This window comes from Anas platyrhynchos, chromosome 1 (genome assembly GCF_047663525.1).
Source record: "Anas platyrhynchos isolate ZD024472 breed Pekin duck chromosome 1, IASCAAS_PekinDuck_T2T, whole genome shotgun sequence".
Classification (NCBI taxonomy): Eukaryota; Metazoa; Chordata; class Aves; order Anseriformes; family Anatidae; genus Anas; species Anas platyrhynchos.
Window position 1 is genome coordinate 183553039 of NC_092587.1, and position 23390 is coordinate 183576428.

Genomic DNA, 23390 nt, shown 5'->3' on the forward strand with positions numbered 1-23390 from the left:
ATGACTTCTGTGTGGAAATTTCAAAAGAAATGCTCAATTTATTGTTACGCAAAGTTGATCAAATATTCATTTATTCCATGAACTGCAATTGATAGTATTTTATTTAATTACTCAGGCTGTTATAGTTGTCATTGTATGTTGCTCAGTAGTAAATTCTTAGCTTACCAGGGCTGTAGGGATTTCTCCGTATTTAAATTCAATCCTTATTGCAATATATGATTGCATGTGATATGGAATTAACACTAAGATAACACTTGCTGATGAGAAAAGCTTGCTTTTAAAAGACAGAAAAATGCCCATCTGTAGGTCTCACTGAAGTTATTAGATTGCTTGAATGGTTTTCAAGCCCCTAACCACAGAACCATAGAATCACAGAATGGTTTGGGTTGGAAGAGACCTTAAGGATCATCTAGTTCCAACACCCTGCTGTAGACAGGGACACCTTCTATCACCGATTGATACTTATCAATTTCTTTTAAAATTGCTTTAATTCTGACAAGCAAAGTGATTATAGTATAGAACCTTGCGTTTTTTTTCCTATAGCATATTAAGGACTCCACCATTGTAGAACCTGATTCTATGCCCATTGTGGTCACTGGCAACTTGGAGTGGGGGGGATTAGTGTCTTAATGATACATTTTGAAATGCATAGAAGAAAAATTTATATATGGAAAAATTTACATCTTATTCTTCTAAGTATCTGAGAAAAAGCAAGGCTCAGGAACATTATATTTCATAAAATATTTATATATATATATATATATATATATATTTTTTTTTTGAGCAAAGTTTTAAAGCTACAGCTTACTTGGATTGCTAATTAAGTAGTTTATAATTTTTAAATTGTTTTCACAGACATAGTGGCAATGAAGCTCAGGCACAGAGTGCTGTCCTTTTGAGCACCGTACAGGCATAACGACACTCCATCATTTGCAAACGTTACAGCTTTACATTGCCACTGATGTTCTTCATATAAAAAGGTTATGGCTAAAGCATTTACATTTATTTCCAAGTGAATATTCAAACAATTTGTCAAGAGCTTATTTTCACACACTTTGGTTCACAAGCCAAGTGTTGTGCAGGTTACAGTCCCCATCCTGCTGGGTGTTTTTTGCTGCTAGTTTTATTTCCAGGGTCTTTTTATAGGTAAAGCTGGCACAAGGCCTTAGGCAGTGTGACATCTCTAGCGGACTGCCAATGTTGGCATTTGTTTGTTTTATAAAACTCTAGTGCAAAAAGTTAGCCCTGCTTTTTACCCTTTTTCCCTTCTTGACTGCTCACCAATGCGTGTTGTCTAAATCTCTGCTTTACAGCTCTCAGGACTCTCCCTTGACACCAAAAATGTAAGGTGAATTTCTAAAGTCAAACCAAAACTTCTGCTCCTGTATGTTTTCACCTATTTATAAGACAGAACCAATGCAGTGTGCTCAATGGCTGGATGAACGGAGAATGAAGAACGGATGAATGGAGAACTCAAAATACTCAGTAACGTTTTAAAGTACACCTTTTTGTTTGTTGCTTCTGTTGCCATGCTCCTCTTCTTTGGCCTCATAGCCTTGGAATTTTTGAAGCGTAACAAGCAGGGATGGTAGCCAGAGTGTTAAGTTACACGTAGGTAAGGAGCTGAGCATACAATAAGATATGTGAGCATGCCTCTACCTTGCTGTGCTGTGTATGTAGAACATTGATATAACATATTGTTCTTCCTTAGATCTTGATAGACCGAGTCTTGTGATCACTGGGGAGGAAATACAGTTTATCTTCCAGTGTTTGCGTGCAAAGGCTATGCTTTATTCTCAGGTGATACAATTTTGGATGGGCACAGAGAATTCCTTTCCAGCAGTTTTGTTCCCCTGTGTTTGATCCTTCTTTTACCGAAGCCCGTGGCAAACCGTCATTGACAATGTCAACGGAGGCCAAGTGGAGCGATAAATTACCGGAGCTCTGTGGTGCAGGGCTGCTGGCTCACCGAGTACACATAGCTGTCCTTTGGAGAGCGTGGGCTCACCTCTGCCTCCAGGGGTAGTGTTTTGTGATTGTATTTTTGGATGATGCAGAAAGGCAGCTCCTGCTTTTTGGTGGAAAACACTCCCCACACATACACTTTAGATTCTTTTCTTCTCTTTCCCTCCTCTCTCGCCTCCAGAAGTGAGGGAAACTTTGCCAAGAAAACACGTTTGTTTGTGCCATGGCCAGAGGCAGCTGGTATTCAGCTAGTGGTTTGGATTGCCTGGCTGGTAGGAGCAGGGGGAGCAGATAATGTCGAGATTTCTCCTGCATTCCAGCTCTGTTTTCCCCCTATGGGTAGCAGGCGGCGAGTGTGACTTTTCCCACTCAGCGTTTCCCACAGTCTGTAAGACTTATCTGACAGTGGAGTTCGTGTCAACTGTCCAAAACTAACTAGGAGATATCTTCCTTTCAGCACTCCTGTGCTGTTAGTGCTTATCAGCAACACTCTCCAACTCAAATGGCTGCTTAATTTACAGACGTACTGAGACAAATTCACTTCTGTTGCAGCTCCATTGAGTTCAGTGGAGTTAAACTGGGAATGAGCTTGGCCGTAGGTGTCTGAAAAGCACAAGTGGGAAGAACGTGATACTAACAGAGTCAAGAGCCACGCCACAGTCAAAACAAAAAGGAAGCCCTGAGCTTTGGCAGGGCTCCCATTTCAGATTTCTGGAGTGTGATCCAACAAGGTGTTCATGTTTTACAGCTGGCACTGCAAAAGCAAAGCTGTTATTTTACAGAGAAACAGTAAAATTTTCCAGTGTCTCCACATCAAAACGCAGCCAGTGTTAAAAAATAAAGAACAAACGGCAAAATAAGTCATTGGATTGCAGAACACAAATTCTATTGAGAATTACAATGACTTTCAAATCTGTTGGAGACTTTCGAAAATACAGAGTGCAACTGAGATTTTCATACTGAAGCTGAGATTTTCAAATGAGCCTACAATGGTTAAATACTGAAATCCCGTTAAAATTTGACAGAAACAGGCAACATGAGATAGAATCCATACCTCCAGCTTTACCCCAAGCCTGAGGTGGCTCCCTGAGCTCCTTTCCTATCAGCTGGGAGAGAGAAGCACTTTCTGAGTGTGACATCTTCCCCAGTTGGAGCATGTCCATGGGTCTCCTCCAGCACTTTTTCCAGGCAGCCGTTTCAGGGTGGAATGCTGTGGGACAGCTCCTTCCCTCCCATCTTCCCACCTCCCTCCTTTCTCTTTCAACAATGGGTGCCTAAAATTAAGGCACATGAATCTTATACCTACTACATTGGAAAATTCCTTAGATTTTCGGATTCACAGATTGTTAGAATGAAAGAAGTGTGAAAGAAAGCATTTTAAAATTATGTTTAACTCAGATAACTCAGTTAACCTGGACTAGGAGTGCAAACAGCCAACAACCCAGAGCACTTTGTTCATTGCTCTACACACTTTTCTACAAAATGGCTATTTCCTACCTACTGTCTTTTTCTCTTATAGCCTTCTGGACTCCTTTATCTATCTTTGTTCTCTTCGTATCCTTCTTTGAAAAGTCCAGTTTTAGTTTTCCCCTTGCCATTTCCACTGACTATTCAGTTTCCTCTTAAATGCAGTGTTGCTTCATGGTCTGCTTACTCTTCTGCTCATGATGCCCTACAGTACTTTTCCTTCCTTATTTCTGCTTCTCTTGTTGCCTCCACCCCATACTTCTTTTTCTCCAGAGCTCCTAAGTCCTCTCAGGTTCTCAGTGAAATGAGCAAAGGGCTCTGCAAGCTCTAAAGCCATACATAATACTCCTTTCCCTAACTTTGCTATCAAAAAAATTCATGCCTTCTGCTGGTTACTGATCCTATCATGATCTATCATGATCTCATCCATGGGTGATCTAAAATAATGATTTTTTTGTGCCTGGGCAGAGTACTTCCAGACCAAATGTCCGATCATGAGCACATTCTGGAGTCCTTCTCTTATCTTCACAGATAAGAGATGGGGCACTGTCAGAAACTGAGATAAAAGTGGAAGTCTTGGAATACACCATTCCTAAAGAGGAAAAGAAGACGTTGTGGGCAACAACAAAAAAAAATCAGCTTCCCATATTAATTATCTTATGTGTTTCTGAAAACAAATAAACAAACAAGAATAAATAAAAACCAGAGCAAGCTATAATACACCCAGATGAGAATACAGACGTAGGATCCAGTGTGGCTCTGTAAACAGAAAAAAAAAAAAAAAAAAAGAGAGAGAGAGAAGCATCTTTTTCATGGGAAAACAGGAGATACAACTTATCTGGGCTTTCCAAATTACTATTCCAGAGATCTTTGAAACAGATAGGAAAAAACATGAAAAATCAAAGTGTGGGAAGGAAATTTTAGTTCTAGAACATAAACTTTATAAAAGATCATAAACACCCAAATTAAACTTGTCAATTTTCTGAGTGAAGAGAGGCTAATAACAGGTTGTCTATAAGATCTTTGCTAGAACAAGTATCATTTAAAGCTTCATTATCTTGACAAGTGAGTGAACAGATGGCAAAATCTGTACGAACTCAAGATTTCCTAGGGTACCAAAGATTAGCAAGATTTCCGGGAATCAAATTCAGATCACCAAAGTGAGGTGATTTGACAGCCTCAAAGCAGATGGGATTTCAATGTACCTAAGTGTGAGGTAATGCTTGGGAATGATTGAAGCATTCACTGATACCGCAGTATTAATGAAGTGCTACCAGCTCAGAAAAACACCTAGGCGACATTATGGACAGCTTAATTAAAACAGCCCAGTGAAAACAGCTGTTCAATTTGCAGCACTCGTCATGAAAGCAAATAAAATGCTAATTTATATGAACCATAGAGAACAGTGTTGATATTATTATAATGTCATCATATAAATTCAGGAAAATATATCATAGCGACTTCCAGCACTGTCAACATTACAAAACTATCTACAAGACAGGAGGCAGTAAAGAATAATATGCGGAGAAAATACATTTCTTTTACTTAAAGAAGTAATAAAAAATGCTGCAGTAATAAATTTATATTCAACGTTAAGTCATGGGGATATCCAAAGAACATAAGATACAGAACATGTAGCACTCCAATGTGCTGGAACCTGTTTCCCCATTAGTGATGACCATCAAATCAACAAGAAACTGGGGGCTTTGTGCTCGTCTATTCTCAACAAGCATGATGGGAACAAAGAGGAAAAGGAAAGTGTACATGCTTGAAGGAAGTGAAGCATGTGGGAATTTTGAGAATTACTTCAGCAAGTCAAGAATGTCACCATTAATGTGAGGTTGTTACTAGTGCTCAGTGCTTGGTCTAAATTCTGTGGCTTTTTTTTAATGAATGATGAGAGCAGTTCTTGTAGGAAGGGAGCTTGTCCCTGGTGATGATGGAGAAGACCTTGAGTTTCATCAGATCTGCACTAAAAGGTAATTTCTACCTGTATCAAGTGGACAAACGTGCTACTGTAACTTTCTAGTGGCACATACAACCCACTTCACATTTATCCTGCCCAGCTATAAAAGATGAGATATAGGACAGGAGAGAGGAGAATAAATCCAAATCTGTTTAAGTCCTAAAGGAGGATAATGTTTTCCAGATGAAATAGTATTCTTTATGACTTGACTGACAGCAATAAACTATTTTAGATCCCTGCAAAACCATTTAGCAACATTTGAGAATAGAAACGGGGAATAGCCTCCAATTTGAGGCATTAAGAAGACTGGGCTTTGGTTTTCACATTTATACCCTAAGCTTTTTTCTCTTTAGCAGTGACGTTCCCTAAAATGTTTTTTAAGGCTTGAACTCTGAAACTATGTAGTTGATAATTTTAATCAAATTAACGTTAAGGATTACTTGGTATAAATATTCTCTGTAGTTTAAACTACACCATCTTTTGTCCCAAAAACTAACACCAGGTAAGATCTTGCTGAGTTCTAATGCATCTAGCACCTACTCTCCAAGCAATTTACATGTTTTTTTCTAATGTCAGTGATTCAAAAAAAAATCTCTGAAATGTAGATCTCAGGTAACTACTGCTGATTTATGTCAGCACAAAATGACAAAAACTTATTGAAGTGAGTCTGCCTGACAGTGGTGAAAGTAAACCATATGAGCAACTTCTGCATCTGTAGCACTGTAAGGATGTCCTGACATTGTTCATAGGAAACTGTTTCACTGGAAACTATAGAAAATGAAGTTTGGAACCAGTAGTATATACAGGTGAAATACCTACGTTTTCTTACTTTGCTCCACAGGCCTGGGTGCCTATCTTCTTTGTCTGCATGGCACTGAATTGCAGTCAGGAGGACTTCTGTACTTTTTTGCCTCAAAAAAGTGAGTCTCCTCATACCAAGAGGGGAGCTGGGCCAGCTAGAAAGCAGCGCTCCTAAGGAGTGCAAAAGGGAAGTGAAGCCTGCTCTTTTTGGTCTGCCGTCAAATTTTCAAGTATTGTTCAATCAAAAAGATGCCCCTTTCTGGAAGCTGGTGGTATACAGCAGTGCTGTGACCTCTGGCATCATGCTGGTCACATCATCATGCACTGCAGCAGGTGATGGCAGCACCTCCTCAAGCTCTCTCTGCTTTTGGCATGGTGGGCCGATGACAGAGCAATCCCTGCTATCACCTTCCTTGGGAATTAAGCTGCTTTACAAAGTACTACTTTCCACCCCAAAGAAAAAAAGGAAAAGATCTTAGTATTTTCTAGGTTTCTCCCATGGTGTTTGATGTTTCTTCTGATGTAATGGTACTTTTACATCACCATTAAACTTCTGTAAAAAGCAAAGGGGTACGTAGCATAGATTTTTTGCCTCGTACATGGAGAAGTTGGAGTCTATCTGGAAGACCACAATAATTTATGCTTTGAGTGGTGGAATATTGCATTCTTAGAGTGAAGTCCTTTCACATAGACCATGATTATACAGCAGCACATCAGTGCTCTTTTAAATTCTGCTGCCTGCTACGACATACATGCCTGCTGCTCATATATGTGGTATTGTCCATAGGAAAACACAGGACAGCTTTGTTTCCAAGATACTGCATCTTGAGTGAAATTATGCCATTTTGTGAACCTGCTTAACCTGCATGCAAAAGGTAGGAAGGAAAAAAGGTGAAGAAGCTCCAAATTTGCTGTCACAAATATTTTTTAGACTTAGCTATATATGCTTTTGCCTACCTGATTACATGAAGCCATTACTGACCCAGTATTGGGCATCCTTTGATAACTTGCTTCCCCTCACGCTCTCTTGAATAGTTCCAAGGGCAGCACTACAGGCCTCTTCGTGTTTCAAACAAAAAAGCCAACCCCTCAGTGTCTCACAGTGAACCGTTCTCTGCTCAGCTCTAAAATCTGAAACTGCAGTTGTTGCTGCTGACTTGTTAATATAACACAGACATCGACATTTCCTGGTTACTGTAAACACTGAAATGCTTTTGGAGTTAATGGAATACAGGTGCTGCACGACGCTACCAAAATGTTCTCACAGAAACAGAGACGTTTTGGGATAGAAAGAGCTGGAGGTCCACCTCGTCCAGCCCCTTCTTCACAGCATGAATATCCTGCTTCTCAGTGGGAATATCCAGATATGTTAAATGTCATCAAATAAGCATTCTTCCTAGGCTTAAGCACAGATTTCTGTAACACCAGAGCTGAGTGATGGAGTGGGGTTAGACAGGCCCTGGGTCTGCTGGGACACCTTCCCAACAGGTCTGTGGGAAATGGTGCTTACCAGTGAATAGCTACCAGTCTTTGCCTTGAATAAGGCCCAGAAAACTCTGTGACCAACTGCCTGGCTGTTCTTCACTGTGGTAGCAAGAAGAAATTGAAATCAGCCTTAATATAATGATTAAAGATCCCGTAGAAGTGTTCAGGTCAATAGGGGTTAACTTGCGCCTCAGCCAAATTGTGATTCTGGTCATTATAATTTGCCTACCTGAATCCTATCCCCTACTGCAACTGGACACGACATTCTTTATTTCCTGTCCAAAAATGTTAGTGGCATTGCTTTGCCATTATACGGCTGCCGTGCTCGGTTCCAGAAATGGCCACATGTCAATTCTATTAAATATTTTTTTTAAATCTGTTGAATAAGTTAAAATAGTAGCTGTGTGACAAGTAGCAAAGGAAGTTCTACAAATCCATTGCTTGCATTATATTGTTATTGGCAGTATCCTCCCATCAGTCAGTAACCTGAAATCTGGGAAAGTGTGTGTGCACGTGAACATTTGTGCATCTGAAGAAAGTCCTTACCCTTTCTTAAAAGTAAACTGGTCTTGGCAACAGCTCCACTGAATTGTCATTAGAACCTGTTGTCAAAACTGATCGAGTTTTCCTGTGTAATCCAGGAGAGTTATGTATAAAAAAAAAAAAAAAAAAAAAAAAAAACAAGCTCGAACAAGCTCCCAGGTCTCTGAACCAATATCCAGATACGGTGTGCGCTAAATGGCCACTGACTGATGCAAAGCTGTTTTTCTGCACATGTTTCAATTATTTCTACTGTGATGACAATAACAGTTGGAAGGTTGGAAGTCTGAAAAAAAAATTAAAAAATCTTAGTTTAGACAAGGTCCCAATACAATATTAAGGAAGTGAGCACTTTGAGCGCAAAGAAAGGTGTAATTTAGAATAATATATTTTTGTCAAGCAATGAAAAGCTGGGGAAAAAAATGCGACACCAGAAGCTAGAATTAGAAGAGCAGGGGCAATATTTGGTGCTGAGACATTTCTTGTTTCAACATAACTGCTTACTTCTTCAGGGGCATTAATCACATTCAAATGTCAAGCTCTGCTCCAGTAAAAAAACACTGTATCTACACACATAAAATATATGCCGCAATCCCAGTTGCTTCATCATTGAAGAAATGGCAATTTCTCCAGTGACCAGCTTTGCCCAGCCCAGGCTTTCATGTCTGCAACATACTATACTTTAAAGATGTCCACAGAGCATCCTACCAAAGACATTGAAAGTTTATTGGTGCTTGGTTTATTTTGGCCACTTTTCTCTGTTGAGAGAAAGGCAAGGGCTTCTGTGTCTGCATTTTGGATAAATTTTCAATTTAAGTATAAGCTTTGTTGTCTACTAGAGGTAGGCACTAGAGGTGCTCTTTTGACTTAGTGACCCATTCAGTGACCATCCATGCCACAGATACCTCCCTAGCCCCTTTTTCACCCCTCTCACTGACCGCAGCATGCTTCTATCTGTCACACGGGGCCTTCCCCTGGAGTTCACTGTTCGTGTGCAACAACTTAGGCTGAGTTAAGGAGGCATAAAAGGAGCAGGAGAGGGATTATTTGGAAAGAATCTCCAGGAGCTAACTGTAGCTAGGATGTGAGATATGGAGAAAAGTCCTAGGTAAGGTTGGCCAGCTGGTGAAAATCCTGCTCCATGATAAGAACAGACACAGCAGTTGTTTTCCAGAAAATAAACAGACAGAGAACCCTGAAATTTTCTCTAATTTTATTCTTTAAGAAATGAATTTTCTGTCTGGAGGAGTTTTTCGGGTGAAAATTCATGGTTGCCCTAGGAAGAACTTCTACCTCCTGTTTGCCATCTTATCCTTATCCTCACTTACTCTGCCTTGATAGACATTGTCTGCTCTACCTGAGTGCATCCCAAACACAAAAACACTGGCAGCCCTCTGCTATCACCATTCATTGCAGCTCGCTCTGCCTTTGTGTGGCATCCAGCGGAGGCTGCTTGGCTGACGGCTGAAGGCCCTTCCTCTATCTATCTATCATTCGCTCAATATTAAAAGCTCGATTCCCACAGTCTGTCTGCACGGGATGCCAGCTCTCATTGTCTGCCCATTACATTTTCAAATATGCACTGGCACGCCTTCTCTGAAGCTGCCCCTCGTGCTTGGGAGTCGGTCCTCTGAATATATTACGATATCGCATTAACCTCCTGTGAGACCCTCTTGCTAACTTGCTTCGTGTCAGTGCCTCCAAAAATGAATTCTGGCATGCTAACACCAGCAGTTATAACAGTGGCCAGCATTGTTTTATCGTTCTCTTGTACTTTTCCCTTCCTACCCTTCTCTCCACTGGTATCTTATGCTTAGTTTACAATCTCCTAAGGGCAAAGATTGTATATTTGCTCCATCCAGTTTCTGGTTCTAGGTGCTTTGGTATTACAACTTCTTATTAATAATATACAACCATTTGTCATGTGAACAGAAAAAAAATCTTAATTCCCCCCTGCCCCCATCTCCTCCATGCTAGTTCCAGCAAGGGAGGTGGAGTGCAGTCAAACAGCAGATACTTTGTTACTGGAGTCTGTATCTGAGCATACTTTGAGCCTTCGCACATCGAATTCTGCAAGAAGTCCTGTTTATTTCAGCATTAATCACTGGGAACAAAAGTGAAAGAATTTGGCCCCAACTAATGCGAGACAGCAGCGCTCTGCTGCTGGCAAAACGTGGAGCGATCCTTTCCCAGGGCTTCAGGAAACTGCGAGGGTGAACAGATAGGTGCCAATCTCTCAATAAGCTGGGCAAGAGTGAAGCAGCTTTACCACTCATCCCTATTAAAGCTACCTTAAAATGATGATCATTTGCATATAGAAATAACCAGCAAGGAGAGCGTGCCAGGGAACAAGCTGGAACATTTTGTCCTCGTTCACAGTGATTCTTGTTTTTCTCTCCAAAGTATTTGTTTGTTTACTTAGATGTAAAAGAGGACACCTACTCATATGTCCTTGGTACTTTTCACATAACTTCAACCACAGAATCAGTGTGCAATTCACTGCAGTCTGCTGTTAGGAAAACAAGCAGTGGAAAACCTCAGATCTTTTCTTCCCTTCCAGAAGTAACTCAGACTTGCAACATCAGACTCGGGACATTTAGCCCGTGATAGAAAACAAATTCCAGAGTTGTAGGACCCCCAAAGAGATAAAGATCATTGCCAAGGCTATAAATATTACTTGATGTATGTATATCCGGCTGTCTGAGTTACTATTTGAAGCTACAGAAGTACAACATCATTTGTAGTATAATAAACTTCAAGAAGCTTCATTAATTTACAGTCTGTTATTGAGGACTTTAACGTATTGTAAAGTTTGGTATTGTGCTGATTAGCATCAGATTGCATCAGGGATCCTGTACCACTAATTGATTTCATCCTTGGTTCTGCTATGTCTTTATAAGAGATAAAAGTTGAGGAGGTTGTGTCCATCGAAGAGCATGCAGTAACCAAGGTTGTGCTCCTTTCGTGTTTTCCTCTGCAAGACATTCCTGGGTTTGTTTTTTGACAAGCAGACCACTCTTCTGATGTGGTTAAACTAACACAAAATGCTGACTAAGGTCTAGAGGAAAAAAAAAAAAAAGGAAGAAGTTACACTTTTATCGTAGGCTTTCAGTGGTTTACAAATGGCAAACCAACAGGTTGTCATCTCTGGCTTTCCTTAGGCCTGATTCTGTTCTTACCGAATGCATGGGAGCTTTTGCAGTGACGTTATTAGGACTGGATCAGGCTGCATAATGGAAGCTGTAACAAATTAAAAACACACTGCTAATTAGAGGCCAGATTATTCTGTAGTATCAATTAACTTACCATTTAATTACCATGGTGATTGGGAGGAACTATAAATTGCTAAATATATAATTAGAACATCAGACTTCTGTGCCACAGTGGCATCAGAGCACGGGTGTAATTAGGTTAGATTTTTTCACAACATTGTACATGGTTGCATGATCTCCAGAGACAAATACCACTGTCATTCCTGCCAATATTCTGTTATCAATGAGAAGAGGCAAATGTCATAGTTCAACTTCTTTTAGGGCAGCTGGGAACTTTCTCCTTTTCTCTTCATCATACACATTGTTTTTGTTGCAATTATTCTGAACAGAACCATCTTGGCATAACTAGCATGAAGCAGGAAAACTGCTCTTTTTGTGGAAAATGTTTTCTCCCCTCATACCCACCCTCCCCAAAGGTTATCCATCTTGTTTGGGATATCAGAAACTTCCCAACTGTGGGCAAGAGCTCTGATCAGTTGGTTACTTGTGCACTTACCCAGCCGATGAAAATGTGCGGAGGAGGTCCAGAACGTTACCTCTTAGTCACGCTTCCTAACATCCTAAAATGCAGTGAAACATCTTTGACCTGTGAGTGATCCCTAACACATACCTTTCTTCTAGCAGGTTGTGTAGCGCAGCTTTTGTTGTAACTGCTGCTATTAGGTGTAATACATCAAAAATACCTGCACTGGTAACTCGACTTCAGAACAGCTGACTGTGATTAGAGACGTATAATGGGAATGGGCCAGTTGTTGCATGAGATATTTTCTCATTACTCAATAGCACTGTTTTCTCAGGGGACAAAAGCACAGTATCTGGTTTTGCTGCTGGATTTAGTTTTCCGCAGTAATGGCAAGTACCTGGAATTAGTAAGATTTTTGTCAGTGCCTGCCACAGAGATCAGTCTAGGCTTGCCAGTTCTGTTCTGCTGCTGATTATGAAATAGAGCCGTATCACTGGCATTTATCTTGGTAACCTGCGGTGAGATAACACAGTATTAGCAGTTGCTAGTATCTCATTGCTAATTGGCCATTTTCAGTAAAACTAGACGTCTAGGAACATTTTTGATAAAGGAACATCTTCAAAGTGGTATAGAAGGGAAGAGAATATCTATTACTGTATCACCACTTTCTGGCCATTACAGAAAGGAACTGAAGAAATGAAGATGTATTTTCCAGACAGATTGGACGTGGTGAGAGGGCACCTCCAAGTGTGGCTGCCAGAGGACCACTTTTTGAGGTTACGGTGCTGTCTGGCACGGACTGTAATCTGTGGGCAATGACACAGCAATATGGATAAAAACCTTTAAAACTGAAGTTGTGATTTCCTATCTAGGCTGTGTCACAGCTGATATTTATATGGCAGCTGAGCAAGGTATCAGAAATCAGTTGCTCATCTCTACCTGGTTCCTAGCAGACAGGAGCACACGGCAGTGAACAAGCACTGAGTGTTACATACCATTAGTGCTGTATTGGTAGGGAGCTAAATAAAGTGAAACAGAGGTCAGAAAGCTGATTTACAGGGCAAAAAAGCTGACTGTAGGAACCGTAATCCTCTCTCCTCCCATTAACATCAGCAGGTGTTTGCTCTGGATCATAGGATGTGGAGGTATTTATGTAATTATGCTGTCCTTCTGCCAGATGTTGGGGGCATCTGGCCCTAGAAGAGTTTGTCCAGTCAATTGTAGGATGCTGCAGGTTGAATTGCAGAAGGATGAGTGACATCCAGTATCTTTACAAGTTCTGTACAAGTACATCATCACCACCATATTACATAAAATGCAGTAGCTTAAGAGGAGTCTTAAGCATTTTAAGAACAGAGACAATGAAAAAAAATCACATCAGAGGATAGGCAAAAGACATCAGTAAAACTGAGTGGTAATATGGAACACAGCTGTGTGTTTGCTTGTAGTTTGTATGGGTATTGCTGACATTACAGCGACAATTTTAATTTAAACAAGATGGGGATATCTGTAATGTTTAACATGATTGCTTCACCAGGGTATTCAGCTGTTTCAGTGCATGGCACTCACTTTAAGGAACATCAGCCTCTTCATTGCACATCACAGACACTCTGCAAAAATAGTAAGTAATAAATAATGGTTTGCAACTGAATGAAATTAAGCCCCTATTGTCCTTCCCTGCTATCAGACTCTCTGCTGCCAGTAATGCTGGGAACCATCCGCTCCATGGGCGGCCAGAATAGGGAAAGGGCAATCATTACAACAATATTTCCCAGATCCCAGAGGAAGGAGAGGCCCCAACTTGGTTTCCTAAATGGGGTAAGGGCGCTGATGTTGCTCTCTGGCTCATCTAGGGATGGAGGAATCGGAATTCCTTTTTGTCTGCAAATGTGTGCAAGAAGTGACTGCCAGAGTTTAGTTATGAAACCTTTCAGGAGGGCAGGAGCTTGTTAGCGAGGAGATAATGAAGGGGGTATGGGAGGAATGAGGCAGGGGGAGGGAGGCAGAAGATAACTGGGTGGAATGGAAAGTGGGAAAGAAATGGGAGAAACTGCACTGTGAGGAGAGTGGCTTTGGTGGAAAGCTGATAAACAGAGACTTTGGAAAAACAATTTTATTCTGCTGAAAGTACCGTCAGGGGTGAAGTGGCTATTACTACTTCTAGAGAGAATTATAACATGCTGTGAGCCGGGTTTTCTGTCACCTTGCTGGGGCTGAGTTCCCTCTGCCACCCCAAGAGCAGCAGGCCCGGCCATCGCTGGTGGGCACCAGAGGAGGAGGGCACCAGGGGCTGCGAGCACCAGCCCAGGCTTGGGTGCAGGCTCATGGGGCGGCTGGGACCCCACAGACCCCAACCCAAGGCTCCCCAACCCAAGCAGGGTTTTAAATTTAGGCGCAGGGCCACCTAAACTTGACACCGGGGCCACCGAGGCTGGGTGGTGCTTGGGGACACGGTGCCTGAGGCGAGCCCGGGGGGCGGCCATTTCGCACCAGTGGCCGCCCCCTCACGGACCGTGGCGGCGGGCATGGGGCCGGGGGGGGGGGGGTCCCTCAAAGGGGGACGGACCCCAGGGGGGCACCTTCCCCGCCCCACAGGGGGAGGCTGGCGGTCGAGCGGCTGCCCCGGGATGGGGGCGGGCGGCGCTCAGGTGCTAAGGGGCGGCGGTGAGGCGGGCTGCGGCGCGGCGGGGCTGCCCCGCGGCCCCATGTGGCCGCCGGCGGCGGCGGCGCTGAGTGGGGCCGCCCGGGGCGGCATGAGGAGGCACCGAGGATGAGCAGCCAGCGCCGGCCGGGCAAGGCGCAGCTCCGGCGGTCTCTGAGCGAGCAGCTGCGGGACTCCACCGCCAAAGCCTGGGACTTGCTGTGGAGGAATGTCAGGGAGCGGCGGCTCGCAGGTCGGTCCCGCCGCGCCGCGGGGCTCGGCGAAAAAGCCGAGGGAAAGGGGAAAAGGGGAAAATGGGGGGGGCACCTGCCTCGGTGCTCGGGGTTAGGGCAGGGAAATGCAGGGGGTCGGCTGCCCCGCCGCGGGTCGGGCTCACCCCCGTGTGCCGTCGGCTTGCTGAGGCAGCGGCAGGTTCAGGTGGGCTCCTCGAGGGGGTAAAAACCCTAAAATCCCCCGGGGCAAACGCTGTGCTTCGTTACAGGCGCTGTCACGGCTCCAGGGCACCTGAGTGCTCTCGAGGCAGTGCTCCTGTCCCCAGGTGGAAAGCAGCAGGACAGAGCAGGTGCTCCGGGAGGTCGAGGCACTCCTAGGGCACTCCTACAGCAGCAGCACTCCCTCGTCGTGTGTGTGTGGCTGGTGTATTTGGGTAAAACGCCTCATAAATGCAAAGATGTGGAGGGTGCGCAGCAGGGCGAGGGAGCGTTGAGGTGCTGGGAGGCGATACATCAAGATTTATGAGCAGAGTCGCGTATAATGAAGGGTAATTTGTTAAGGCGGATTCCTCTGCCACAGCCCCCAGCACTGTTAGGAGCGTGGCGACCTTGCCCAGGGCACCGTGACACGCTGGTGTTGTATAAGGCAAGGGGAAGCAGCGCGAGGTGTGAGAGCCTACAGCACAGGGCTTCGTGTGGTCGTACAGTTAACATAACAGACATAAATTGTGTAGTAATTTCAGGAAAACGAATCAGAAGTGGGTAGCTTCACTAATGAGTTACCAAACTAATTAATTCTGCAGTGTTATGGTTACCCAAAATATTAATCCGTCTTTGCGTGTGATCTGCTTATCCCTATATTAGAAGCAAATGGCAGCAGACATCCAGCAATGACACTGTTTGGCGATTTTTTAATTTCTTTTCTTTTTTGGTCAAAGACAACTATTGCTTGATTGAGCAAAGGACCTGGGCAGGCTGCCACAAAGCCGTAGCCAACTTCTTAAAGCCACTGTGTATTAAAATTGATGGTGTCAGACGTTTTGGTTAAGGTGGACAGAATACTAACGTCCTGGGTTTATGGGCTGCCGTAATTTAAGTGCTTTTTGTGATACATGTGTCCTTTAATTAAATGAATTATGTGACAGCATCACAAAATGTGTACAAATAACATCTGTTGATTCCAAGTATGTTCTGTAGTTCGGATGCTTTTGTGTCTCAGGGGTTTTTGTCCTTTCTATATTTATTTGTCATGCTGGCTCCTGTAGCTGCAACACATACTGGTATGCCACTTCTTCCAACTTCCATTAATGGGACGGGAGGGGAATTTAAATCTAAACACATCTACATGTGTTGTCTGGCTTACTGGTTGCCAGAGCAGCTTCCTCTCCATTGCAATAGATCCTGTCCAGTACAGGTAGGAAGTTGTACAAGTTCTCTTTTTTTTTTCCCAAAGTTGACATCTGTGGTCCAGCCCTGACAGTCAGGGCAGCAGTGTAACCAGTGGCTGGTTTTTAAGGATAACCACCAAAACAAAAAGCAGTTTTACCCATCTCAGTGTGCTGTCCTGTACCAACCATCAAGACAAATAAAGGCTTGCAATTAAGTCACCGTTGTGATAACAGCTTTGCCAGCACTTACATAATTACTCTCTTGGTCTACTTTACTGTTCTATTTATTGTTAAAGTTGTGCCAGTTGCCCAATGTATACCCACAAAGAAAGCATGTTCAGGACAGCTACTGCTTCTTTCACAAAAAATCCTATCTCGGAGGTTGTAAGAGAGCCGGGAGGTCTCCAGTCCTCCTGGTGGGATCAGCACTGGGAGTGGGGCAGGCTGCTCAGGGCTTCCTCCAGTGTTCCTTGGGAGGATCCTCTGCAGGATCTGTGTGCTGAGGGCTGCAATACGCAGCTGGGCAGCAGCAGCAAGGAGATGAGCCTTGGCTGGAGCAAGGAGAGAGCTGAACCTTGGTTCTGCCGCTCTCAGAGAGACAGAGAGCATGGCTGGGGTACCGTGACAAGTAAGTGATGTGTAAAAAGAGCACTACAAAGTGCTTCTACCCTTCCTCCAACCTCTCATCCTTTACAGCGAGGAGTGAGCAGTCAGGTTTCTGGTATGCTCCTGGCTTGGGACTGTCCCACACTGTCTTGTGTTCAGGCTGGAGCTGTGGTGCCCGGCAGCTCCCAGTCACTCTTCCTGATTCACTGACCTGGATTTGTTTATTAAACAATGGGTGTACCCACCACTTTGATGCAAATGCCAGCCTTAGGTTTTCTGTGCTTGCCATAATTTTTGCAGAGGTGGTTCAGGTGCTGGTTATATTCCTGCTATGCTTATGTTTTTAGTTAGGATTCTCAAACTCATTCCATCCCTAATATGCTCGTTTTTACGTCAGTTCAAGATTGGGAACATGAATTAAGCTGATAAAAATTATCTAATGCACTAATTCACAGTTTACTATAAGTATAAAGAAATCTGCCATGAAATAGGATTTTGTGGCTTTTTTGTTGCTAGCAGAACGGAGCAGCTTAGCTATGATGAAACACATACTTTCTGCCTATTGATTGGGAAATGAACCAGGATGTAACTCCCTTGTTGGAGTGGGGCCCTATTGGTCTGAAAACTCATATTAAATACCATCTTTTAGTGTTAGGGTAATTCTGGACCACTATGCTATTATGGAAATTTGGAACTCGACTTACACATTTAACAAACCCTTTAACAATAATGACCCCAAGGCGTTCCTGAGATCACTACTCAAATCTCAGTCACCTGTTATAATAAAACACAACAAGCTCAGTTATTACATCCATTGTATGTGGCTGAAAAGTATTCTTTCTGTTGCTATACACTGAAAAAATCAGAACAAATATATTTAAGTTTTGAAGCTCAGGACTTCACAGTCAGGAGATGCCAGAGGTAAGGTTGCCTGTTGCTGCCTTGCTGTCCAGCCTCCTTACGGAGTAGGCTGTATTTAATGGCATGGTCACATCCCTTTTTTTCACAAAACTTTCTCCCTCATTCAGTGTACAGGGTAACAGCCCCCATTGCGGAGATTGTCAACCTAGAGCCTGATGCAAATTTAATCTCCTCGCTGAATCTTGCATACTTCATGCCATTAATGTTTTAGCTGTATTCCTAGAAATTGTAAGGTTATGTTCCTATTTTACAGATAGGAGCCAGAGGCACAATGAGACTAAACTCACCAGTATCAAAACCTGAGTATTAGAACTTGAATTTTTAGTGTTTTTTTCCTGTTATAAATACTTTAATACTCAATGGCTCCCAGTGACTCCTGTTGCACAATAATCATGCAAATCAAGTTTCCAGGATCTAATTGTGCTAAACTCATGGCATAAGTCACATTTCCTGCCTGTCTGGACAAATTTTGTATGAAGTGACTTGCTACAAATCGGACAGACGTGGGCAGACACTGAGGGGCACCATTTATGTGGCGTATTCTTAGAAACACCATTTTTTCCTGCTTGTCTCCCACCCTTCCCTGCCTGCCTTCCAGCATAAGCACGAAATAGAGCAGGAGTCCTGCAGCAATTGGTGTAATTAGCTACAGGACTGTGATGAAGGGCTGGATCATTGTCCATCAACAGACAGGGAAGTGTATGTGAAGACACTGCCTGGTGTGATCTTGGGCAAAGATCAAAAATGATCAGAGGTCGAAAGATCTTGGACCCCACTCAGTTTGGGACCTGGCCATTCCCCATGCAAATGGAATTTGGGGAAAGTTTTCCACGGGTCTTCAGTAGTTTGCTCAAAATGGCATTTCAAAGTTTGATAAATTGGCCAGGTTTGGGCAGATTTTTCAGAGACAGGTACCAAAATGACTCCTTGAGCCTTCGTTGTGATGGGTGAAGCGCTGGTTAATCAAGTAGCGGAGGGTCAACAGAGCATGGCCTGAAATTATCTTGGAAGTGGATGACCTACAGCATCAAAAATTGTAATGGGAGCATGAAGCAGGAACATGACTTAAAGAGAATTTTATCCTAAAGAAGTCAAAATTAAGGCCCTTAAATGGAAGGGTTTAGAAAACCTACACTGTGGGCATCCTTAATCAGTCAGGAAGATCTTACACACTGATCTGCAGCTACAGGTATCTCTTCAAATGTGACTGAAATGCATTTATGTTAGAGATGATACTGAACGTTAGCTGAAGTAGGATAGGAAATGGAGGATAACTTGTCCAGCTGAAATCATGGGAAGGCATCGTGAGGCAGAAAATAATCACCACATCCAGAATTTGGCAGAGACATCAAGGCGATTCCCCCTCTCCTCCGAAGAGTAATCTGTGGTTGGTTTGTGGGTGATTGGGTTTTTATTGGGCGCAAACAGGCGTGAGTTTGTGATTTTGGGAGTCTGTGCTCCCTGGCACGAGCAGAGCCATGGGGATGGGGGAAGAGGAAAAAAAATTTTTAAAAAAATGGTGGTCACAAGCAGAACTAAATGAATTTTAGCAAAGATTTTGTTATGCCAGTGTGGAGCCAAAACCTGCCACATTTCTGAAGCATGTGAAAAACCTGGTGTTTGTTGGGGTCAGTTTGGTGTGCACGCTTTTCTGTTCCTTTTTAAAGTGATGCCCGTGTTTTCAGAAAGCCAAGCAGAGTCGTTCCCTACCCATGCACCGGAGAGCACAAGATGCCGATTTTCGTGTATGTTGGTAAGACGTGGAAGTGTAAGCTGCCCCCAGCCCTACCCCATCAATGGGAAAAGACCGTCCTTTGTCAAGGAGAAAAGCAATGAAAGCTGTTCTTTATTTGGGACCGAGTGCTTCGGGGAAGAAAAAAAAAATGACTTAGGAGCGATTCTTTTGGTTTGGCGTGCCAGGAAATTTTCTGTGGTTGTATCAGTCCCGCAGACAAAGCGATAGCCAAACAAGTAGTCGTTAATCTCATAAATTACATTAATCGCTGTATCCATGCAGTATTAACGTTGGGAGGGCTTTCTAGGTGAATTTCTGTGAAATACGTAGATGCCTCTCTGTGCGTGCAGGCAGTGGCCGTGCTCTGTAATTCCCCTGTCCTCCCCGAGGAGCAGGGCCGGGGCTGCGGGTGGGGGCAGAATGCCCCCATTGTGAGCCCTGCCGCCGCCTTCCCATGACCCGCGGGAGCCAGGAGTTAATTCCAGAAATACAATTACAAAAATACCAATAGGCCTGGCGTGCCGAGTGTTTCTCTATCAGTGGGAGGTTGTGCTCCCCACAGCCTCAAAATGCAGAGGGAGATGTGATTTTTTTATCTGTGCTTCTTTGGCTTCGCTGCCGTTCACCACGTGAGACCTGGAGCAACGCTGGAGGAGCTGCAGAGCATCCAAGAACGACAAGAAAACAAATCTTCTGCTTTTACATCTAATACGCAACTTCTGTGTGTGAACGAGTCCTGCTTCCATCAGAGAGCTATACCACAGATTATGTTCCTAAGGGAAATGCAAATTCAAATTTGATTGCTTAATTTCCTAACATGAAGCCCAAAGCTCTGCAGATAAAATGACAAAGCAGGGCTGACAAGAGGGTTGGCTACCATTTGGATCAGTCAGTTGTGGCTTAGCTAAAGAGGAAAGATACTTGATAAATCTCATTTAGTCTGGAGCTTGGGTGTTCACTGGTCTTAATCATACATTAATCTTTAACATATACCTATACATTTTTCTAGAAAGTTACGAGGTCAGTCCTGTTTCCACTACAACTTATTTCTGTGTATTTTTGTTACTGACTTTGTGTGGCTCCTTAAGCATCCACCAGGTTCTTTCAGTTCTCAGGAGACAAACGTTTCTCCGTATTTCTCGGCACCTACACATGACCATGGTTTGTTCCACCAGTAGGTGTTTCCTACGCGAGCAGAAGGATGCTGATAGCAGTCAGTGTGCTGCACGGTGCTTTCATGGAGGATTCCCATTAGCCTGTAATTGTTGCTGATGTCTGCAGGCCATGAAACAGATCAGAGTACTGTTTTTCCAGAAGCAGAATGTGTAGCACAATGTTGTTAAAGTTCCTGTATGTTTAGATGGATGTATTTATTGTTGGGTTTGAGTTTTGTTTTCATATACAGGAGCTCATATTGACCAGTATAAATATTCAACTTATTTGCCTGACTTTAAACTGTTTTAAACTGACTTTGAAATGTTTCTCCGTCCCAAGTCTGTTCTTAATACCAGTCATGGCGTATTAAGTTACACATCTTTCAGGTATTTCCTACGAGGGGTGCTCTATTTATCTGTATGACTGTAACTCTTAAAGGCCACGTGTCATCTCCCCACTCAAGTGACTTTATTTACAATACTAACTATGCTAGGCCATTCATACGGACCATTTATATCCACGACAAACTGTGAGCTGCTAAGTGAGCACCGTATTAATTCACATCAATACAGCTTCCTGGATGGCTGGCCAGCAGGCTCCTGAACACGAGAAGTTCCCGGACTCAGGATGGCCCAGCAGGCTGGACTCTCATCCTGCTGCCTTTCTGTCACATCCCCAGCACGACGGGATTTTCAGTTTCAGGAACCAGCAAAGAGTCACTTCTGAAGTGAGTTTTGTGTCATCACTTTCTGTTTGAGTGAAAAAAACCTGCAACAAATATTCCTTATTTTAATGTTTTTAAAAGTAGCTGCTTGCAAGGGTTCTGAGAATTTGGATGACTTCATGGTTCAATTTCTGTAATCGTTGCTGACAGTACCAGAATGGCCGTGTTGCAGAGCAGTGGGTTGACGTACATTTGTCTTTCCATGTCTGTTATCTCTCATTTATCTTGTGAGACAAATGTGCTGTCTTGCTCTTCCTATTTTCGTTTTTCTTTTTCCTGTCATAGCACGGCCAGTTCCTGCAATGTTACGTGTCGTGATTTCTTTAGAACGTTATCGGCTTGAGTCACAACTCATTGAGAAACCCAACTTTCAAGTGAAAGTATATTTTACTTCCAATAAATATGAAGTTCATTTAAATCTCAAGTTTGAAAGGAAAAGCTTAAAATTCTGAACTTCAAAAAAAAAAAGACAGAAAACAAACAAAACATCCTGATGTATTTTGTAGAATGTCACAGTTTTAAGCCAGCCTTGTGATTTTAGAGAGGTGGTACCTGTCTTATAGGTCTTAAAAATGAGTTTGGGGAATATTATTTTCAATTATTTTCAATTTGGCTGATGGTTTCTTTTGATTATTACAGACTTAAAAGTAAGGCAGTGTAAGAGGCCTCTTGACTGGCATCGAGCATCCACACGAGCACCGCATTTCATTGGCTCCTCGGCATGTCCTGTTTACAGCTCGAAAATGAAAATATTTTGACAATCACACCATCCTGGTGCAGCACATACTGCAAATAAGCAAAGATTAGATATATACAGAAATGAGCACAGTAAGTAACTGCGCTTGGTACAAAAAGGGATCAAGAATGTTTGCAATTAAGTGTAATTGGTTCCAAAAAAATAAACAAACTCCAAAAAATAATTGACTTAATTTAGGTAATAATGTAAATTATTGTTAAATACTCTGCCAGTTGTTCCAGCAGAGGGCAGTAATTTACATACAGTAAGTTCAAGCAGTATGGCTGTGCAATATGCCTGGAAGAACACTTAGGCACAATAACTGGTTTTATTAAGACAAGGCAATATTCCAGGCTTACCGAACGCCTCAAGTACAGTGTGCCATCCTGGAGGTTTACTTTCTGTGCTTCTGCAGCAGGACTTAATCACGTTTAATTACACCAAGATTTATGCAAGTCATACTCAGCTCACTTGAGTAAATCACCTCCACGTGCCCCAGTGCTACATGCAGAGGGATGCAGCACATGCCCTCAATTTGGTGCTACAAAGCCCCACGACTCGGGGACTGACACAGCTCTTGCATTGTTTTGGGCACTTGAGGGAAGGAAAACATGCCAAAAAGGATGTTAGGATTGCAGGATAAACACTTGAGGACTAAAAATGTGGATGCAGCCCCTCTTACCTGCAGGGTGTTCATCTGGAGCAGTGTGGACAAAGCAACTCCACATCCTTTGGCCTGGGGTCCTGAGATTACTTACAGATCTAATGTATGTAGCAATGTCAGAGCAGCCCCAAACTCATCAGAGTTAAAATAAATAAATAAATAAATAACTCAAGATGCTTTCAGCTAGAGCATCAACCAAACCTAAAATATGCTCTGCTGTACAAACTTATCAGAGAGAATTGTAGTTCATCATGCAATTTAATCAAGATACCGACTCTCCCCTGCTGATGTTGAACAGTGAGTACCATAGAAGAGTTGTGTTCAGAGATCATTTTACAGCTCCAGCAGCATGCTGTAATACAGTGAAAGGGGAGGCACTGAAACTTAATTTTATTTTTTTTTAGGCTGCAACAATTTGATTCCTAACCTATTTCAAAGCGAGTACCGTTTAAAATTCCTGCTTAAACTGCAAGTATTTCTCTAGCATTAATGCTCATGCTGTGACTTGAAAGGTAGAATTCAAGCTCTCTAATTGCTTTAATATATTTCTGTGAGTACTTATAGGATCACATTAAATCAGAAAACATGCTAAACTGGTGCAGGGAAAAACATTTTTGAAGGGCAGGAT

At 42.8% G+C, this 23390-nt stretch overlaps 1 protein-coding gene and 1 long non-coding RNA gene across 11 annotated transcripts in view; one reads left to right on the plus strand and one right to left on the minus strand.

Moving 5' to 3' along the window:
* The window catches only part of STARD13 (StAR related lipid transfer domain containing 13), a 291838-nt gene that overhangs the window by 130947 nt on the left and 137501 nt on the right, over nt 1-23390 (plus strand). Inside the window, exon 1 of one of the 9 annotated variants that reach the window (XM_038174627.2) lies at nt 14577-14853. The exons of the other annotated variants lie outside the window; for them this stretch is intronic. Coding sequence (XP_038030555.1) covers nt 14730-14853 — 124 coding nt within the window. The 5' untranslated portion in view covers nt 14577-14729. Of the gene's footprint in view, nt 1-14576; nt 14854-23390 lie in introns of those variants that run through there. 9 annotated transcript variants of the gene reach the window in all.
* LOC110351684 (uncharacterized) lies at nt 9235-15320 on the minus strand. Of its 2 annotated transcripts, XR_011806461.1 has the most exons (5): nt 14998-15320; nt 13529-13569; nt 12357-12472; nt 11404-11464; nt 9235-11282 (listed from the first exon to the last, which is right to left on the minus strand). It is a non-coding gene; the product is annotated as an uncharacterized lncRNA (long non-coding RNA). The 2 variants fall into 2 exon arrangements; XR_005263352.2 differs by lacking the exon at nt 14998-15320 and having other exon boundaries at nt 12357-14176.